Source organism: Pelobates fuscus, chromosome 2 (genome assembly GCF_036172605.1).
Source record: "Pelobates fuscus isolate aPelFus1 chromosome 2, aPelFus1.pri, whole genome shotgun sequence".
NCBI lineage: Eukaryota > Metazoa > Chordata > Amphibia > Anura > Pelobatidae > Pelobates > Pelobates fuscus.
Window position 1 is genome coordinate 106,337,003 of NC_086318.1, and position 15,075 is coordinate 106,352,077.

Below are 15,075 nucleotides of genomic sequence, written 5' to 3' on the forward strand. Positions count from 1 at the left end.
CTGGCCAATCAGCATCTCCTCATAAAGATAAATTGAATAAATGCATCTCTATGAGGAAAGTTCAGTGTCTGCATGCAGAGGGTGGAGACACTGAATGGCAGTGCTGCACACTAGGCAGTACTGCTCCAGGAAGCACCTCTAGCAGCCATCTAAGGAGTGGCCAGTGGAGTTATTTTCTCTGAAAAGACAATGTTTACTGCAAAAGGCCTGAATGGAATGATTCTACTTACCAGAACAAATACAATAAGCTGTAGTTGTTCTGTTGACTATAGTGTCCCTTTAAGTTTGGAAGCTTAAGAGGGATGTATGTGAACAAAACTTGTGTGGACTGGCTGACAATAAAATTTGTTTAGGTAATGCAGACGTTGGTCTCTCTAACACTGTGGCATGTCCCCTTTCTTCTACACTCACTACATACACCTTTTCTCTGTCTCAGACTATATACCAGGAACTTCTGCCTGCTAGTAAAAAGGTAAGGAGACAAGTGGACCAGCGAGTGCTAGGGGACAGTCCTTAGAAAGCATGGAGTGAGCGCATCATTAGACGCATTTATGTCAAGCTCAGGGTGCTGCCTTCATAATATGCCCTTAATTGGACAGCCTGCAGGATTGGTGGGAAGCCTGACATGCATTCATGCCAGGCTGTCCTTCAAGTTCTTTGGACAGACATGCCCCCTTTTTGGGCATGTTCTCCCCTTTTGGCAGGTCTGGTCATGTGATTAGCATCAGTGGCCCATCCTTTTACCCCGCCCATTGACTTCCTGCTTCACTGCTGTTAGGGGTTATGGATTTACTTGAAAGATGAAAGCATAAATTAGAGAGATTAGCATAGGGTATGCGTTTTCTTATAGCTGCATCCTATGAGTTTCCCTCCAGCACCATCTCCATCAGATACATGACGCTTGGGAGCTATGTCTGTTTTAGTGTTTTTGGTTGATAAGATTCCGTAATTAGGCCCATCATAATTGTCAGCAGCAGGCCCAGTGTGCTCTTAATCCGGCCCTGGAACTGCTAATATGCTAATTTGAGTGATGAGACTCAAAAGTTAAATGATATAGAAGTTTGATTGCACTCGTTGCTTAAAGGAACACTATAGTCACCTAAATTACTTTAGCTAGATAAAGCTTTTTTAGTGCATAGATCATTCCCCTGCAATTTCACTGCTCAGTTCACTGTCATTTAGGAGTTAAATCACTTTGTTTCTGTTTATGCAGCCCTAGCCACACCTCCCCTGGCTATGATTGACAGAGCCTGCATGAAAAAAAACAACTGGTTTCACTTTCAAACAGATGCAATTTACCTTAAATAATTGTATCTCAATCTCTAAATTGAACTTTAATCACATACAGGAAGCTCTTGCAGGGTCTAGCAAGCTATTAACATAGCTGGGGATAAGAACATCTTAATTAAACAGAACTTGCAATAAAGAAAGCCTATATAGGGCTCTCTTTACAGGAAGTGTTTATGGAAGGCTGTGCAAGTCACATGCAGGGAGGTGTGACTAGGGTTCATAAACAAAGGGCTTTAACTCCTAAATGGCAGAGGAGTGAGCAGTGAGGCTGCAGGGGCATGTTCTATATACTGAAACTGCTTCATCAAGCTAAAGTTGTTCAGGTGACTATAGTGTCCCTTTAATGTTATTTGAGGTTTATATAATTGAGATCAGGGGCGGACTGAGCACTCGGGCATATCGGTCATGGACCGAGGGCCCGATGCTCTGGGGGGCCCGCCTGTGGTGCAGAATGTAATAGCAGCTGGGGAGTTCGGCAGGCTCCCCAGCCAGCCTGCACTCCGTAAGGGGCCCGCATGAACTTCTGCGGGCCCCTTCTGTTAGAGAAGCTTCCCCCCATGGTCGGCCATACTCACAGTTTGTAGCACACTGAGAGACAGCCCAGGGGCCTTATCAAAGACCCTCCAGGCTGCCTCTCACTGTGCCTGTCTAGGCTGGAAGAAAAAAGAAGTAGAGCCTCTGCCCTGAGTTGTGAGCTCTCCATGCAGGCTGCCTGTACCTGATCAGAGCAGCCCTGGGCGGAGCTGCTTTATCAGTGTTTCTGGCAGCCTGCCCGCAGTTCCATGTCCGGCCAGGGAGGGAGCTCTTCTAGACACTCACATGGCAGGATGGAGGTTGGACTCTCTGCACCACCGTGGGTAAGGATTACCCCCTTCACGGACAAAGGTAAGGTTTAGGGAGAGGGGATACATTATTTAACTTTTTTTAACCTATCCATCCATTCCCCTTTATTCACCAAGCCCCAACACACACCACAACCCCGATCACTCCCTACACACACCACAACCCCTATCACTCCCTACACACACTCCCTACACACACTACAACCCCTATCACCCCCATACACATCCTACAACCCCCATCACTCCCTACACACACCACAACCCCTATCACTCCCTACACACACTACAACCCCTATCACCCCATACACATCCTACAACCCCTATCACTCCCTACACACACTACAACCCCTATCACTCCCTACACACACTACAACCCCTATCACTCCCTACACACCCCACAACCCCAATCACTCCCTACACACCCCACAACCCCTATAACTCCCTACACACACTTCAACCCCTATCACCCCCATACACATCCTACAACCCCTATCACTCTCTACACACACACCACAACCCCTATCACTCCCTACACACACTACAACCCCTATCACCCCATACACATCCTACAACCCCTATCACTCCCTACACACACCACAACCCCTATCACTCCTTACACACACTACAACCCCTATCACTCCCTACACACACTACAACCCCTATCACCCCCATACACATCCTACAACCCCTATTACCCACTACAACCCCTATCACCCCATACACATCCTACAACCCCTATCACATCCTACAACCCCTATCAACCCTTGCCCCTCCTAAAAAGGTAATAAACTTACCTTTATTTCAGGGCCACACGGGTCCGCCAGAATTATGAGACACTGAACATCAGTGCTGCACATTGTCTATCACTGACCCAAGAAGCACCTCTAGTGGCCATCTGAGTGACTGCCACGAGAGGTGTCCCTATGCAGCAATGTAAACACTGCCCTTTTCTGAAAAGGCAGGGTTTACATTAAAATGCCTGTAAGGACTGACTATACATACCAGAACAACTCCATGAATCTGAAGTTTTTCTGGTGACTCTAGTGTCCCTTTAAGGTGGCTCGTAACGTTTAGCACATGGTTAGTACTTTGGATGCCTGCATTGCTCATATAAACACATTGCCATGATTCACATACACACTTAAAGGACCACTATAGGCACCCAGACCACTTCAGCTCAATGAAGTGGTCTGGGTGCCAGGTCCATCTAGGGTTATCCCTACAGCCTCTAGTGGCTGTCTCATTGACAGCCGCTAGAGGCGATTCCACCCTTCTCACTGTGAAAATCACAGTGAGAAGACGCTGCCGTCCATAGGAAAGCATTGAGAAATGCTTTCCTATAGACTGAATGCGTGCGGCTCTTGCTGCGCATGCGCATTCAGCGCTGACGTCAGAAGAGGAGAGTTTAACCCCTTCCTCACCCTTCAGCCCAGTGAGAGTGCGACCCAGAGGTGCGGGGCACACAAAGACCCTATAGTGCCAGGAAAATGAGTTTGTTTTCCTGGCACTCTAGTGGTCCTATAAATACTACCCTATTTAAAAAAAAAAAAATTGTTATATTACTCTGAATCCACACATCGTGGCACTAGACACAAACATACATATATTCACTTAAACCAAGGCTCACAGTGAATATACACACAAAACATACATTCACTTTACATGTACATATATAACCAAATACACCGTACATACACCATCTTATATACCAGAATATTATTATTATTGCCTTTTTATAGCGGCAACAGATTCCGTAGCGCATATATATTGGTCTGCCGGGGGCCCAGGTCCTAAATTTGCCCGGGGGCCCAGGCCACTGTCAGTCCGTCCCTGATTGAGATCATTACTTGTCATAAGCAATTGGATTAGGCTCGTCTGGGTTCTAAGATGGGACTTATCATCATTATAATTCTATCACACAGCTGTTCAAGTGAAGATATTGTGAATATGCTTTTTATAAATCAGGAGAAAATAAACTCTGCTTTATGACAAATCATCAGCTTACAGACTGTAGTTATAACTCATTTTCTACAATTTGAAAGAGAGCTAACAAATACACAGCAATGTGGTAAAGTATTGGCTGTATTTGTGTTATCCATTTCATTTCAGTTTTACAACACCATTGTTCTACAAACATTGCATGGTTTATTGGAATAGACCGTGTGTCATTCCTAAACAAGATACAGCTACCAGCACAACTTGACCTGCTTTATTGTGCCAGAATTGTATGCCAGTGAAAATATCATTAATTCACACACTGATTTTCATATTATCCATTCATTTTTTAGTATATATATAAAAAAAAAACAAAAAAAAAAAAACAGTAAAATGTAAATAACTTGTTATTCAGGTCCTGGAGGGGGCTAGTTCATTTTAAGAGTTGGATATCAAAAATGGTATACTACTCTAAAATTATTACCCTCCTCTACATATCATGAGATGCACTTCAATTTCTTTCACCATGCTTATCTTACCCCGGATCAACAGTATATACTGAGGTTGATTTTTAATTATTTAAAGTGCAGAGGAAGCAGACCTGTTTTCTATTTTTGGTCTTACGAGCATATTCAGGTGTTTGAAACCTTGTCTCAATGTCCTCATGTTTCTCTCTTCCCATCCTGATAGAATTGGCGATTTTAGGAAGTTTTCCCAACACCACACTTGCCAGTTAAAAATGTATTCATGTCATAGCTGCGATTGCCAGAAAACTATCCTGCACCATTGGATTCCTAGTACATCTCCACCAATGACCCTATTTCGTTCCAAATTGTAACACTCTTTTCACATGGATTGGTCGGAAAAACTCAATCATAAGGAACGGCTAACAAAACATTTTTCTAAGACCTGGCAGCCATTTATTAACTCCCTAGACCCCCAAATGTAATAAACTATCCATAATACTTTTCAGTATACTAATTGGTACTTTATTGAATAAACTTTATTGAAACTTTATTGAATACACATACAGTAACTCTGATTTTGAACCCCAACTCGATCTACTAATACCTGGCCAGGGGAGATCCCTTCACCCTCATAGGGGGTTTCCTCTGATATTCTCTCTGCGTTTTTGCTACCTGGTAATAAAATTATTTCATTTACTATTGCTTGTGAGGAATTAGGATGTTAACCTTTGGAACCTGCATGCAGTTTGCCAATTCACACATTGGTGAACTGGGTGCTTGGAGTGCCTGTTCTCCTTGTTATATAAATGTTAATGTGCAGGTTTTGCATCCCATGTTTAAAAAAATGTATGCTATATACTTATTTTGTGTTTATTTCTCCTTAGAAAGTAAGAAAATATATGACTGACTGTAGTGACTTTATTTAACACATGTGAATTACCTCCAGTTAATTTAATTCATATAAATATAGCTCTCACCTGTGCCACTGATCGACCACTGCTTTTGATGGAAGTCTCCACATTATCCTTGGTGTTGGCTCTCCAGTTGCTGTACAGTTTAACAACAGCTTATCTCCAAAATTCAACTCTATAGTTTTTTGTGAAGCATGGATTATTTGGGGAATTGTATCTCTTTGTTCCACCCTGAGAGTGACAACTCTCCTTTCAGAACCAGTAGAACTGGTTGCGATGCACTCATAATTTCCATTGTCTGTTGAGGCCACATTTCTAATGTAAAGAGTTCCATTGGAGAAAAGGAAGAGTTTGGCATTAACATAATGTAATGGTTTCACCTTTGTGCCATCAAACGCTACCCAATGAACAGTAGGATGAGGATTTCCTTTAGCTGTACAGGGGAGCTTTAAATTTTCACCTGCAAAAGCTAGAACTGTTTGTCTTTTAGTCTCCAAAATTACAGGAGGAGCAGCAATCACTTGGATCCTTACTGTAGAAGTATCAACTCCAGCTATATTGGTAGCTAAACACTTGTACATCCCACGATCATATATTGTAATTTCTTTGATTGTAAGAGTTCCATCTGGGTCTACAAATGCTTTCCGGTTATTTATGGATGAATCAGAGGCAATGGTCTCATTTGCCAATATCCAGGTAATGGTGGGGAAAGGTCTGCCTTCAGTCTGGCATTTTATATTTACAGAACTTCCAGAGTGCACAGTAATTTCTCTTGACTTGGCCTGTAGAATCTTTGGAGGATAAGTTATAACTGAAAGTGTGACTAGTAACCTGTCAGATCCATGCTTGTTGGTGGCCACGCATAGGTACTGCCCACGGTCATTTAGACTAACACTTAATATGGATAGCGTTCCATTACCAAAAACTTCCATTTTGTTTCCCCTTCGCGTTTTGGATACAAACATTCCTGGTGAAAAACAAAATGCTGTTATTCTACACAAATATTAACTATGATTTGCCACGACTTACATTAATTAAACAAAATGATGCTATTTTATATTAAATCCATTATATTTTGAGATTTGATTATGAAATTGTTTTTTATTGTATCATAACAAACAAGGACACTCGCAAAAGAAAGGCCTCTACAGCACAAGGGGAGGTCAGCAGTGTATAACATTTGTACACTCGATCTCCAGGTTTAGGTCCATTTGGTAAAGGTGTTCTACAGTAATAACCCAAATCATGGTACACGGTTTAGGGATCTAGGGAAAACCTAAGGAACCAACCAGCCTGGAAATAAAACCATGCTGAAGCATGAATAAGACTGTGCATGAGTCACATCACTGGCAGATACCCAAGTCAGCTATAGTGTTACAGATAGCATTTATGATGTTAGAATTCTGCGCATGCTTTGTAGAGCTCAGAGCAAGCTCTGGTCGCACTAATGTGTATGGCAATAACCCAGGAATGTCTACAGCAAACAATGTATTTCCTTTTTGATTTTGTTTAAAGCTCTGTGCTTCTCCTGAACAATTATTTGTTTTGCTTAAATGTTTTTTTGGGATTGCAAAGAATAATTAAAATTATTTACATTTGACCCATGTTTTAAAATGGCAATTTCACACTATGATTTCTAATACTGTGATTTAGTACAATGTTTAAATGTCATCATTTACAGACATCTAGTATAAAAAGACTTACCGAAAAACTGTCAAAGATTATTCTTTAAATAGAATATTAAAACATTTAAAAAATTGAGGAACATTATGTTTAATTAAAAAAAAATTCTCTAAAAGCATTAGAGGCAGCACAAGGAATATATAAAAGCAAAAAAAAACTTAGAAGCTATTTTTTTATGTGGGTTCACTAGGTATTCCAGTTATTGTAGAAAGAGGTGTAACTAGAAACCACAAGGCCCCTGTGCGAGAACTGCACTGGGGTCCCCCAAGTGTTTAATCCCACCCCACACCCTCCATGTTTCTTACCCAGCTCCCCCATGTGTCTTTCCCAACTACCCCCTCCATGTGTCTCTCCCACCCCCATAAATTTGTGACAGACACACACATGCACTGACAGACAAACACACACTCATACTGATTGACAGACACTCACACTGTCAGACACACACACTGAACGACACTCACACAGACAGACACTCACACTAACAGACACACTGACAGACACACACACACACACTGACAGACACACACACTGACACACTGACTGACAGACACACACACTCACTGACTGACTGACACAAACACTCACACTGACAGACACACGCTCACACTGACTAATAGACACACACACTGACACACTCACACACACACTGACACAGACAGACAAACACACTAAAAGACACACTGACACCGACAGACACCGACAGACACCCACACACTGACAGTCAGACACACACTCACACTGACAGACACTCACAGCTGGTGTGGGTCCTCTCCCTGGGATCCAGTGTGAGGCTGTGCTGTAATCTGGCATTTTCTCTCTCCTCCCACGCACTGTTTAGTATGCCAGGGATGGAATGGCGTTATATTCCGGCTCCCAGAATCACAGAGGGAGCGCAAAGGACAAGAGAGGAACTCCCAGATCAGCCTCCCTCGCTGCCCACACTGCTGTCTGCCTCCTCTCTTCCCATCTCCTTGCAGCATATATCGGCAGAGTAGGCACCTGCCATCCAGGTAAGCAAGTGCCTACTCTGCCTCACTGTGTTGGAGACGATCGGGGGTGCCCTAAAGTGGCCCCCCTATGAGAGTGGCCCCATGTGAGAGGGCTCCTCTCAGCACCCCCACCTTCAGCGGCTCACATTCACAGGGGTCAAAAGGGCAACTGGGCCCCCTGGAGTGACAAGCCCAGTTGCAGCCTCGACCCCTGTGACAGTGGTTGTTCTGCAACTGATTGTAGAGTTAATTTCAATCAGGCTCTGACATTTCTTGGGTTGGTTAAGCATTGTAGAAATCTTAGTCCATCCAAGCTAAAGCACTAAAGGACAACTATGCTCTCATTAAAAACGGGAAGCTGAGCTAACAAAAATAGAAAATATATTCAATACTAATTAAATCAATATCTTTCTTGGGAAGCATGTATTGTATTAGGAAAATCCAATCTTTATTAGCATTTAATATCCCTTTTATATGAGAAGTCAGGAAAATGCTAGCCTCACCTGATGATACCTTTGTCCATAATACCATAGGTACTGGATTTCCAACAGCTTCACAAGGAATAAAGGCATCGGAGTTAGCCAAGACAGTGAAACTTGCAGCTTTCCCCCCAATAATCTTAGGCTTTGATGGGACATCATTTGAAGTAGGTTCTAGATTCTGAAGTCCAATTGTTGTTGTTTCCAGACTTTCTTTAATTTCTTGCAGACCTCTTTTGTCTTCGCTATTAGATAAAGTATGAGATGGCATGCCATTTGTAGATGGTTTCAATTCAGTTGAAGTGTTTTTTGGCATAGTCACTGTGCCATCTGATTTCATTTGTGATCTGTTTTCCAAGTTATAATTGGTTGTTTTCTTTGCAAGGACAGTCAGGGGTTGAGCTGTCCCTGGGATTGATATTGGTGATAAATCAGATATATTGCTAGTCATTTTTCTCCTTTTTACAGCTGGTGATGTGGTACTTTTAACAATGCCTGATTTCAGAGTTGTTGCCTTTTTGTTAAATTGACTAGCCACATGTTTATATTTAGAGGAAGTATCTTGTTGATGAGTTGTGGTTATAAAATTACTTTCAGATTCTGAATATGTAGAGGGTATTAAAGTGGGTAAAAAACTAGTCAATTTATTAATTTTAGATAGTGGTTGTGATAATGTTTTTGAGGTACTTGGATTTTTACTCCAGGAAAACTTTTTATTAGTGGTTAGCAGGATGTCATTGACTACACTCGACAATGGTGTGGTTTGTTCATCTGTGATTGTACTAACATAAAGTTGTGGATGTTGGGTAACTGAATATGTTTTAGCGATACTCTCCAGAGAATCCAAAGTGCTGTTTTTAAAAATAGTTGGTTTAAGGATAGATTTGGTATGATTTGATATGTGGTGTTTTGGTAATGGCTTCCAAGTGTTCGAAAATACTGAATTACTGAAAGTATTCTTCTTCCGTGGCCTTTTTCTTTTTAAGAACCTCTGTTTTGTTATGGTTGCTGCACTGAATGATATTGGAATTGTCATAGTTAACATAGTATTTGCAGTTGGTTCAATAGTCGTCGCTTCGGATGGTGTTAGAGGACTGGAAAGTGTAAGATAGGCTATTGTATTAGTTCTTGGTGCTAAAGTACCCTCAGTTCTAATGAAAGGGCTGCTGGTCACAGTATTCAGTGTGGTGGTAGTTTGGTGTGCAAACCTACTTGGACTTGTCAAAGGAATAGCTGTAATTGGTTTAGTAACTGTAGTTGTAATTGGTGTAGTAACTGTGGACACCTGTTGAGTATTTTTTCGAAGTTTCCTAACTATCTCTCTGTGAATTAGATTATTTTTTCCATACAACCTATGCCAAGGAATTTTCCTCCTTAGCATTCTAGTTGGAGCTCTGTTTTTTGTGGTGATTTCCGGAGTTGTGGTGTGAATATATTCTATATTTTTCATAGTGGGTATTGTTGTTGGTGTTTGAGTTGCTATGTTTTGCCTGTGCTGAGCATTAGTTTGGTGACTATCCAAATTTACCAATTTGTCACTAATGTCTTCAAGTATTTTCAGAGTAGTAGGTTTGTAAGAAGAGATAATATTACTTCTTGTGCCTATCTTTTCTTGGGGTGTACTGTATGTCGCCATGGCTGATTGTGAGGATGAAATAAAATTGCTGGTTGATGCTTTATCTGTATCTGGTGGTGCAGTAATAAGCAATATAGCAGACGAGCCATTTGAATTGGGGGAGGCACTACCTGTATTTTCTTTTGTTGTACTCATTACTTGTGTTGTTGACTTTAAGGGCAATGTACTAATTAGGGCTATGTTTGTATTGTCTGCTGTTGAACCAAGAGGAGCATTTGTCTCTTTTCCATAAATACTACGGGGATTTGCCGTAGTGGGCACATTTGGAATAGTATGTGGAAAATATGTAGTGGGAAAGTATTTACTGAGCTCTGAAATTGTTGTTTGGTCAATGATGCTATGTGCATAGTCTTTTGAATCATTCGTTCCAAGTTTATATTTGTGAACTCTAGTAATTGGAATCCTTTCTGGCCTAATAATTCGTCTTTTTCCAGAAATTCGCCTTCGGCCATAACGTCTTATGCTGGGTTCTAATGGAGTTACATTTTTTACTATCTGAATCTGTTGATGGGTAATGATTGTGGACCCTGCTGGCAGTTGGGGTGAGATTATTTTTTGTGTATTTTTAATATATATAGGGCCAATTTCAGTTTGTGATAAAAACAATTTGGTACTTGCCTTAGTTGAAGAATCAAAAGTCAAAATATTTCCTTCATTAAATCCATCTTTGAAACTTGAAACATAAGGGAGATGTGTTCTATGTTCTTCTGACTTTAACAAAGGGATTGCTTGGGATTGTAGCATTTCCCTTAATGTTGGATTAGCTGTAGTGGTTGACACACTGTCCATTCTATCTGGAGTGGTATCTGGGTCATAGTTGGCTGGTAAAATAGGAACAGTACCTGGATCATGTGTTTGAGTTGTTAATAGCACTTTAGGATTTGTAACTGTATTAGACATATTATCTTCATGGTATGATGATGGATTGGTGATATTTCTTGAAGATAATGGACTATAAGTCGGTGGACTTCTACTTGAAATATCTTCAGACATAGTAATTGGAAAATGTGTCTGGCTATGAGTTTTACTTGGAGCACTTTTGGAAGTTATATGTAAATATTTGTTAGTGGTTTGTTGTTTCATTAAAACACTCTGTGAAGTTGTCGAAAAGTCATTGGGTGTGAATGTTGGTCTAACACTTGCATTGTGAAGTATATGACTGAACTTTGAAGGTGGGTGACTCATAACATCTTCTGAAGAAATATCCAAATAACTAGAGGTAGTAAATAGGCTACTCTGGGTGCCTTGTTGGGTAACATACATGTAATCTATTGTTGTGGATTGGTCTGCAGTATCTGGTTGAGACATGGGATGCATGTATTCAGCTGTTGTTGGGGAAGTGGTCACTATGTTGTGTGGAGTTTTAGTTGTTGGATTAGTAATAACACTTTGTGCTGTGGTTACTGAATTAAACACTGTTGTTAACCCATGATTGACCTGTAGATTACTCTTTGTGGGGGTCAATTCAGTGATGGTCCTGACTACTGTAGGTGTTGTATATAAGATACTCGAACTGACTTTTGGCTGTGCAAGCATATCTATTGAAGGGCTGTTTAACAAGCTGTATGTTGTTGGTGCTTCCTGAATATCCTTCAATGCAATATCTGTAAGTGTATCAAGAGACTGCTCAGTTTTTTCCAGAGTTGTCCCTAAAGTAAGATCTCTAATTGTTGTTGATGCCAAGGAAGTTATTTCGTCTTCTGTGTTTTTTTGAAGTGTAAAAATGTAGTTTTCTGTTGTCTGCAAAGGTGTTGTTTTAACATCTGTCACTGTCTTTGATGTTGCCATGTTTAATATATTTACTGCTGGATGTTTTGTAGTTAATATCAAAAACGTTTCTTTTACTGGGAGTAGTTCTTCTCCAGATGCTTCTTCCACCTCGCCGGACACCCTTTCTACATCCTGTTCTTCTTTTTCCAGAATTTTTGCCTCCTGAATTTCCTTTTTGCTGTTAATGGAATTCTGTTTTGTCCTTTCTAAAATTTCTGACCAGCGTTGGGGGTCAATTTTTCTTGAACTTTGAATGAATGGACGTCTGTTTCCTCTAATCCGTTTGTTAATTTTGGTTCGTCTTTGAACTCCATTGTGGCCATTTTCTGTGTCCTCCAATGTAGTTACTTTTTCTCTCCACTGGAATCTTCTTGGAATTTTTCTTTGAGTGATGGCTTTTCCTCTTGCAGAATGAATGTTAAATTCTTCAATATCTTCATTGGTAGACCCATCATCATTTTCATCTTCATTGTGGTCGAGTTGTAACTTCTCATTGAGTATTTTGATTTTTCTATCATCTTCAACTGTTACCTTGTGTATAAGCGTGTCAATACCATACTGATTAGCTGCTAAGCATCTAAAATGCCCTCTGTCTCTCTGTGTTACATCATGTATTTTTAACGTTCCATTGTGGAAAATAATTTTGTTCCGCGATGTGTCATGCAGCACAGAATGGTCTGGTAAAATCCAGCTCACAGATGCATCAGGTATACCAAATGATCCACAAGGAAGAAAGAGTTCATCCCCATGACTCACTGTAAGTTCTGCACCATTGACACTGTCTTCTTCCACATCAGTACTGACCACTGTAATTCTAAAAGAAAGCACATCAGCATCAAGATAATTTGTTGCGATACAGTGATAAACTCCAGTATCAAAACTGTCCGCTGCCTTCAGCATAAATTTTCCACCTTTTGTTAAGGTTATCCTTCCTTCTTCACTTACATATGGAGCTCTAAGCTTACTTCCATCAGGAAGGACCCACTCAATAACAGGAGTGGGTTCACCCAATACATGGCAATCCATTTCCACAGTTCCCCCAATCACTGCAGAATATTCTGTCTTTGTTTGGTTAGTTTTAACAATCATAACCCAGTCACCTTTCATTGGCTTCTCAGTGGTCTTTGGTATTTTGAGATACATATCTGACAAATACCTAATATGCAATGTACTTAGAGTCGTAGCTGTCCTGTCTAACTGTAACGTCATTGAGTCCTGCATAAGCCAGCTTGGTTCCGCTCTGAGTTCTGCATCAATGTCTGTAAAGACCTCATCATCTGATGAGTATTGTCTGTATTTGTAACTAATGTAGGGTGCCTTTGTAAGCAATAGGTCTTTTTTCAGTTTCATGGGAGAATCACTGTACATAGCTAGGATGCCCCATATTTTTTGAATGTGATCATAATCAATGCTGCATACAAGAAAGGTAGAAAATGTAGTTCTCATTGTTGTGTATTCTGCTTTTATATCCAATGTCATTTGAGACATTTTTGTTGGTCGTTGAACACTGCAGGCTAAATTTGCTTCATTTCCAGAATTGTCAGTCATATTTAGGATAAGAGAGCCTATGGGTGCTACAAAGTCTTTGGCAGATATAGAGGTAAATCCTATGTCTTCTGCAGTGGTGATATTTTTTATCTTGTATATGTTCTCTATAGTTGGTTTTATACAATTTAGGTCTTGAGATGAGATGTCTGTTAGAGACTTTCCTTTGTTTTTTCTTGGAATTGAACATAAAGGACATTGTGGACCAGATCGATCTTTCTTACATTTTATCAGGTCTGTGGAAGAAACAGATGTCACAGTTTTTACATAATGTACATGAAAAAGAAATAACTAAACAGTGTAATAATAGAAAACATATTGTATGACCATCTGGTGTTTACAGGAATAACACCTTTATACTACATTATTTCAGTGTCAAACTGTGCTGGAATACAGTTGGTTATTTAATTTAAAGGGTTACTCCATCAACTTTCTTTAGTCTATTTATTTCATTAGCAGCAATAGTCTCAATCAATATCTACATTAACCCCCTTCCATGTTTTGATTGCATATTCTTTCAAAATAGCTTGATACTTACCTGGCAAGCTTCATCTTTATCATTCATGCCGCATAATCATCTTCCGGGTCTTGTTACAATCAAATGCTTCTCAAAGAGAAGCATTGATGGACCTTAGGCACATGTGCGGTGAGTGCTGCAAATGCACAAGTCGGCTTCTTCACATATAAAACATTGAATCCAATGCTTTTCAATGTGGATTTTTAAATGATGAGAGTGTGTGCTAACTAATGGATAAACAAGGAGAGAAGGAGGCGGAAGTAAGATATATTGGTGCTAGAGAGGCCTGCCAATGGGGTGGTAAGGGTGGTGGTGGGTATATTGAGTGGTGTCAATAGGGAGGGAGTTACACTGAGCACTATCACTGGGGGAGGGAGTGGAAATAGGTAGAATGCTGTCACTAGAGAGGGAGGGGAGTTGCATTGAGCGTTGTCACTATGGAGGGAGGTAAATTAATTAGTTAAAATGCTGTCACTAGAGAGGGAGGGGAGTTACATTGAGCACTGTCACTATGGAGGGAGATAAAATAATTAGTTAAAATGGTGTCACTAGAGAGGCAGGGGAGTTACATTGAGCGCTGTCACTATGGAGGGAGGTAAAATAATTAGTTAAAACGCTGTCACTAGACAGGGAGGGGAGTTACATTGAGCACTGTCACTATGGAGGGAGATAAAATAATTAGTTAAAATGGTGTCACTAGAGAGGCAGGGGAGTTACATTGAGCGCTGTCACTATGGAGGGAGGTAAAATAATTAGTTAAAATGCTGTCACTAGAGAGGCAGGGGAGTTACATTGAGCGCTGTCACTATGGAGGGAGGTAAAATAATTAGTTAAAATGCTGTCACTAGAGAGGCAGGGGAGTTACATTGAGCACTGTCACTATAGAGGGAGTTAAAATAATTAGTTAAAATGCTGCCACTAGAGAGGCAGGGGAGTTACATTGAGCGCTGTCACTATGGAGGGAGGTAAAATAATTAGTTAAAACGCTGTCACTAGAGAGGCAGGGGA

At 40.6% G+C, this 15,075-nt stretch overlaps 1 protein-coding gene across 1 annotated transcript in view; it reads right to left on the bottom strand.

Annotated features, from left to right (window-relative positions):
- Nucleotides 1-15,075, bottom strand: part of IGSF10 (immunoglobulin superfamily member 10) — a 38,588-nt gene that overhangs the window by 6,491 nt on the left and 17,022 nt on the right. The window contains exons 5-6 of the mRNA XM_063442524.1: nucleotides 8,624-13,786; nucleotides 5,512-6,412 (exon numbers count right to left, since the gene is read on the bottom strand). Coding sequence (XP_063298594.1) covers nucleotides 5,512-6,412; nucleotides 8,624-13,786 — 6,064 coding nt within the window. The remainder of the gene's footprint in view (nucleotides 1-5,511; nucleotides 6,413-8,623; nucleotides 13,787-15,075) is intronic.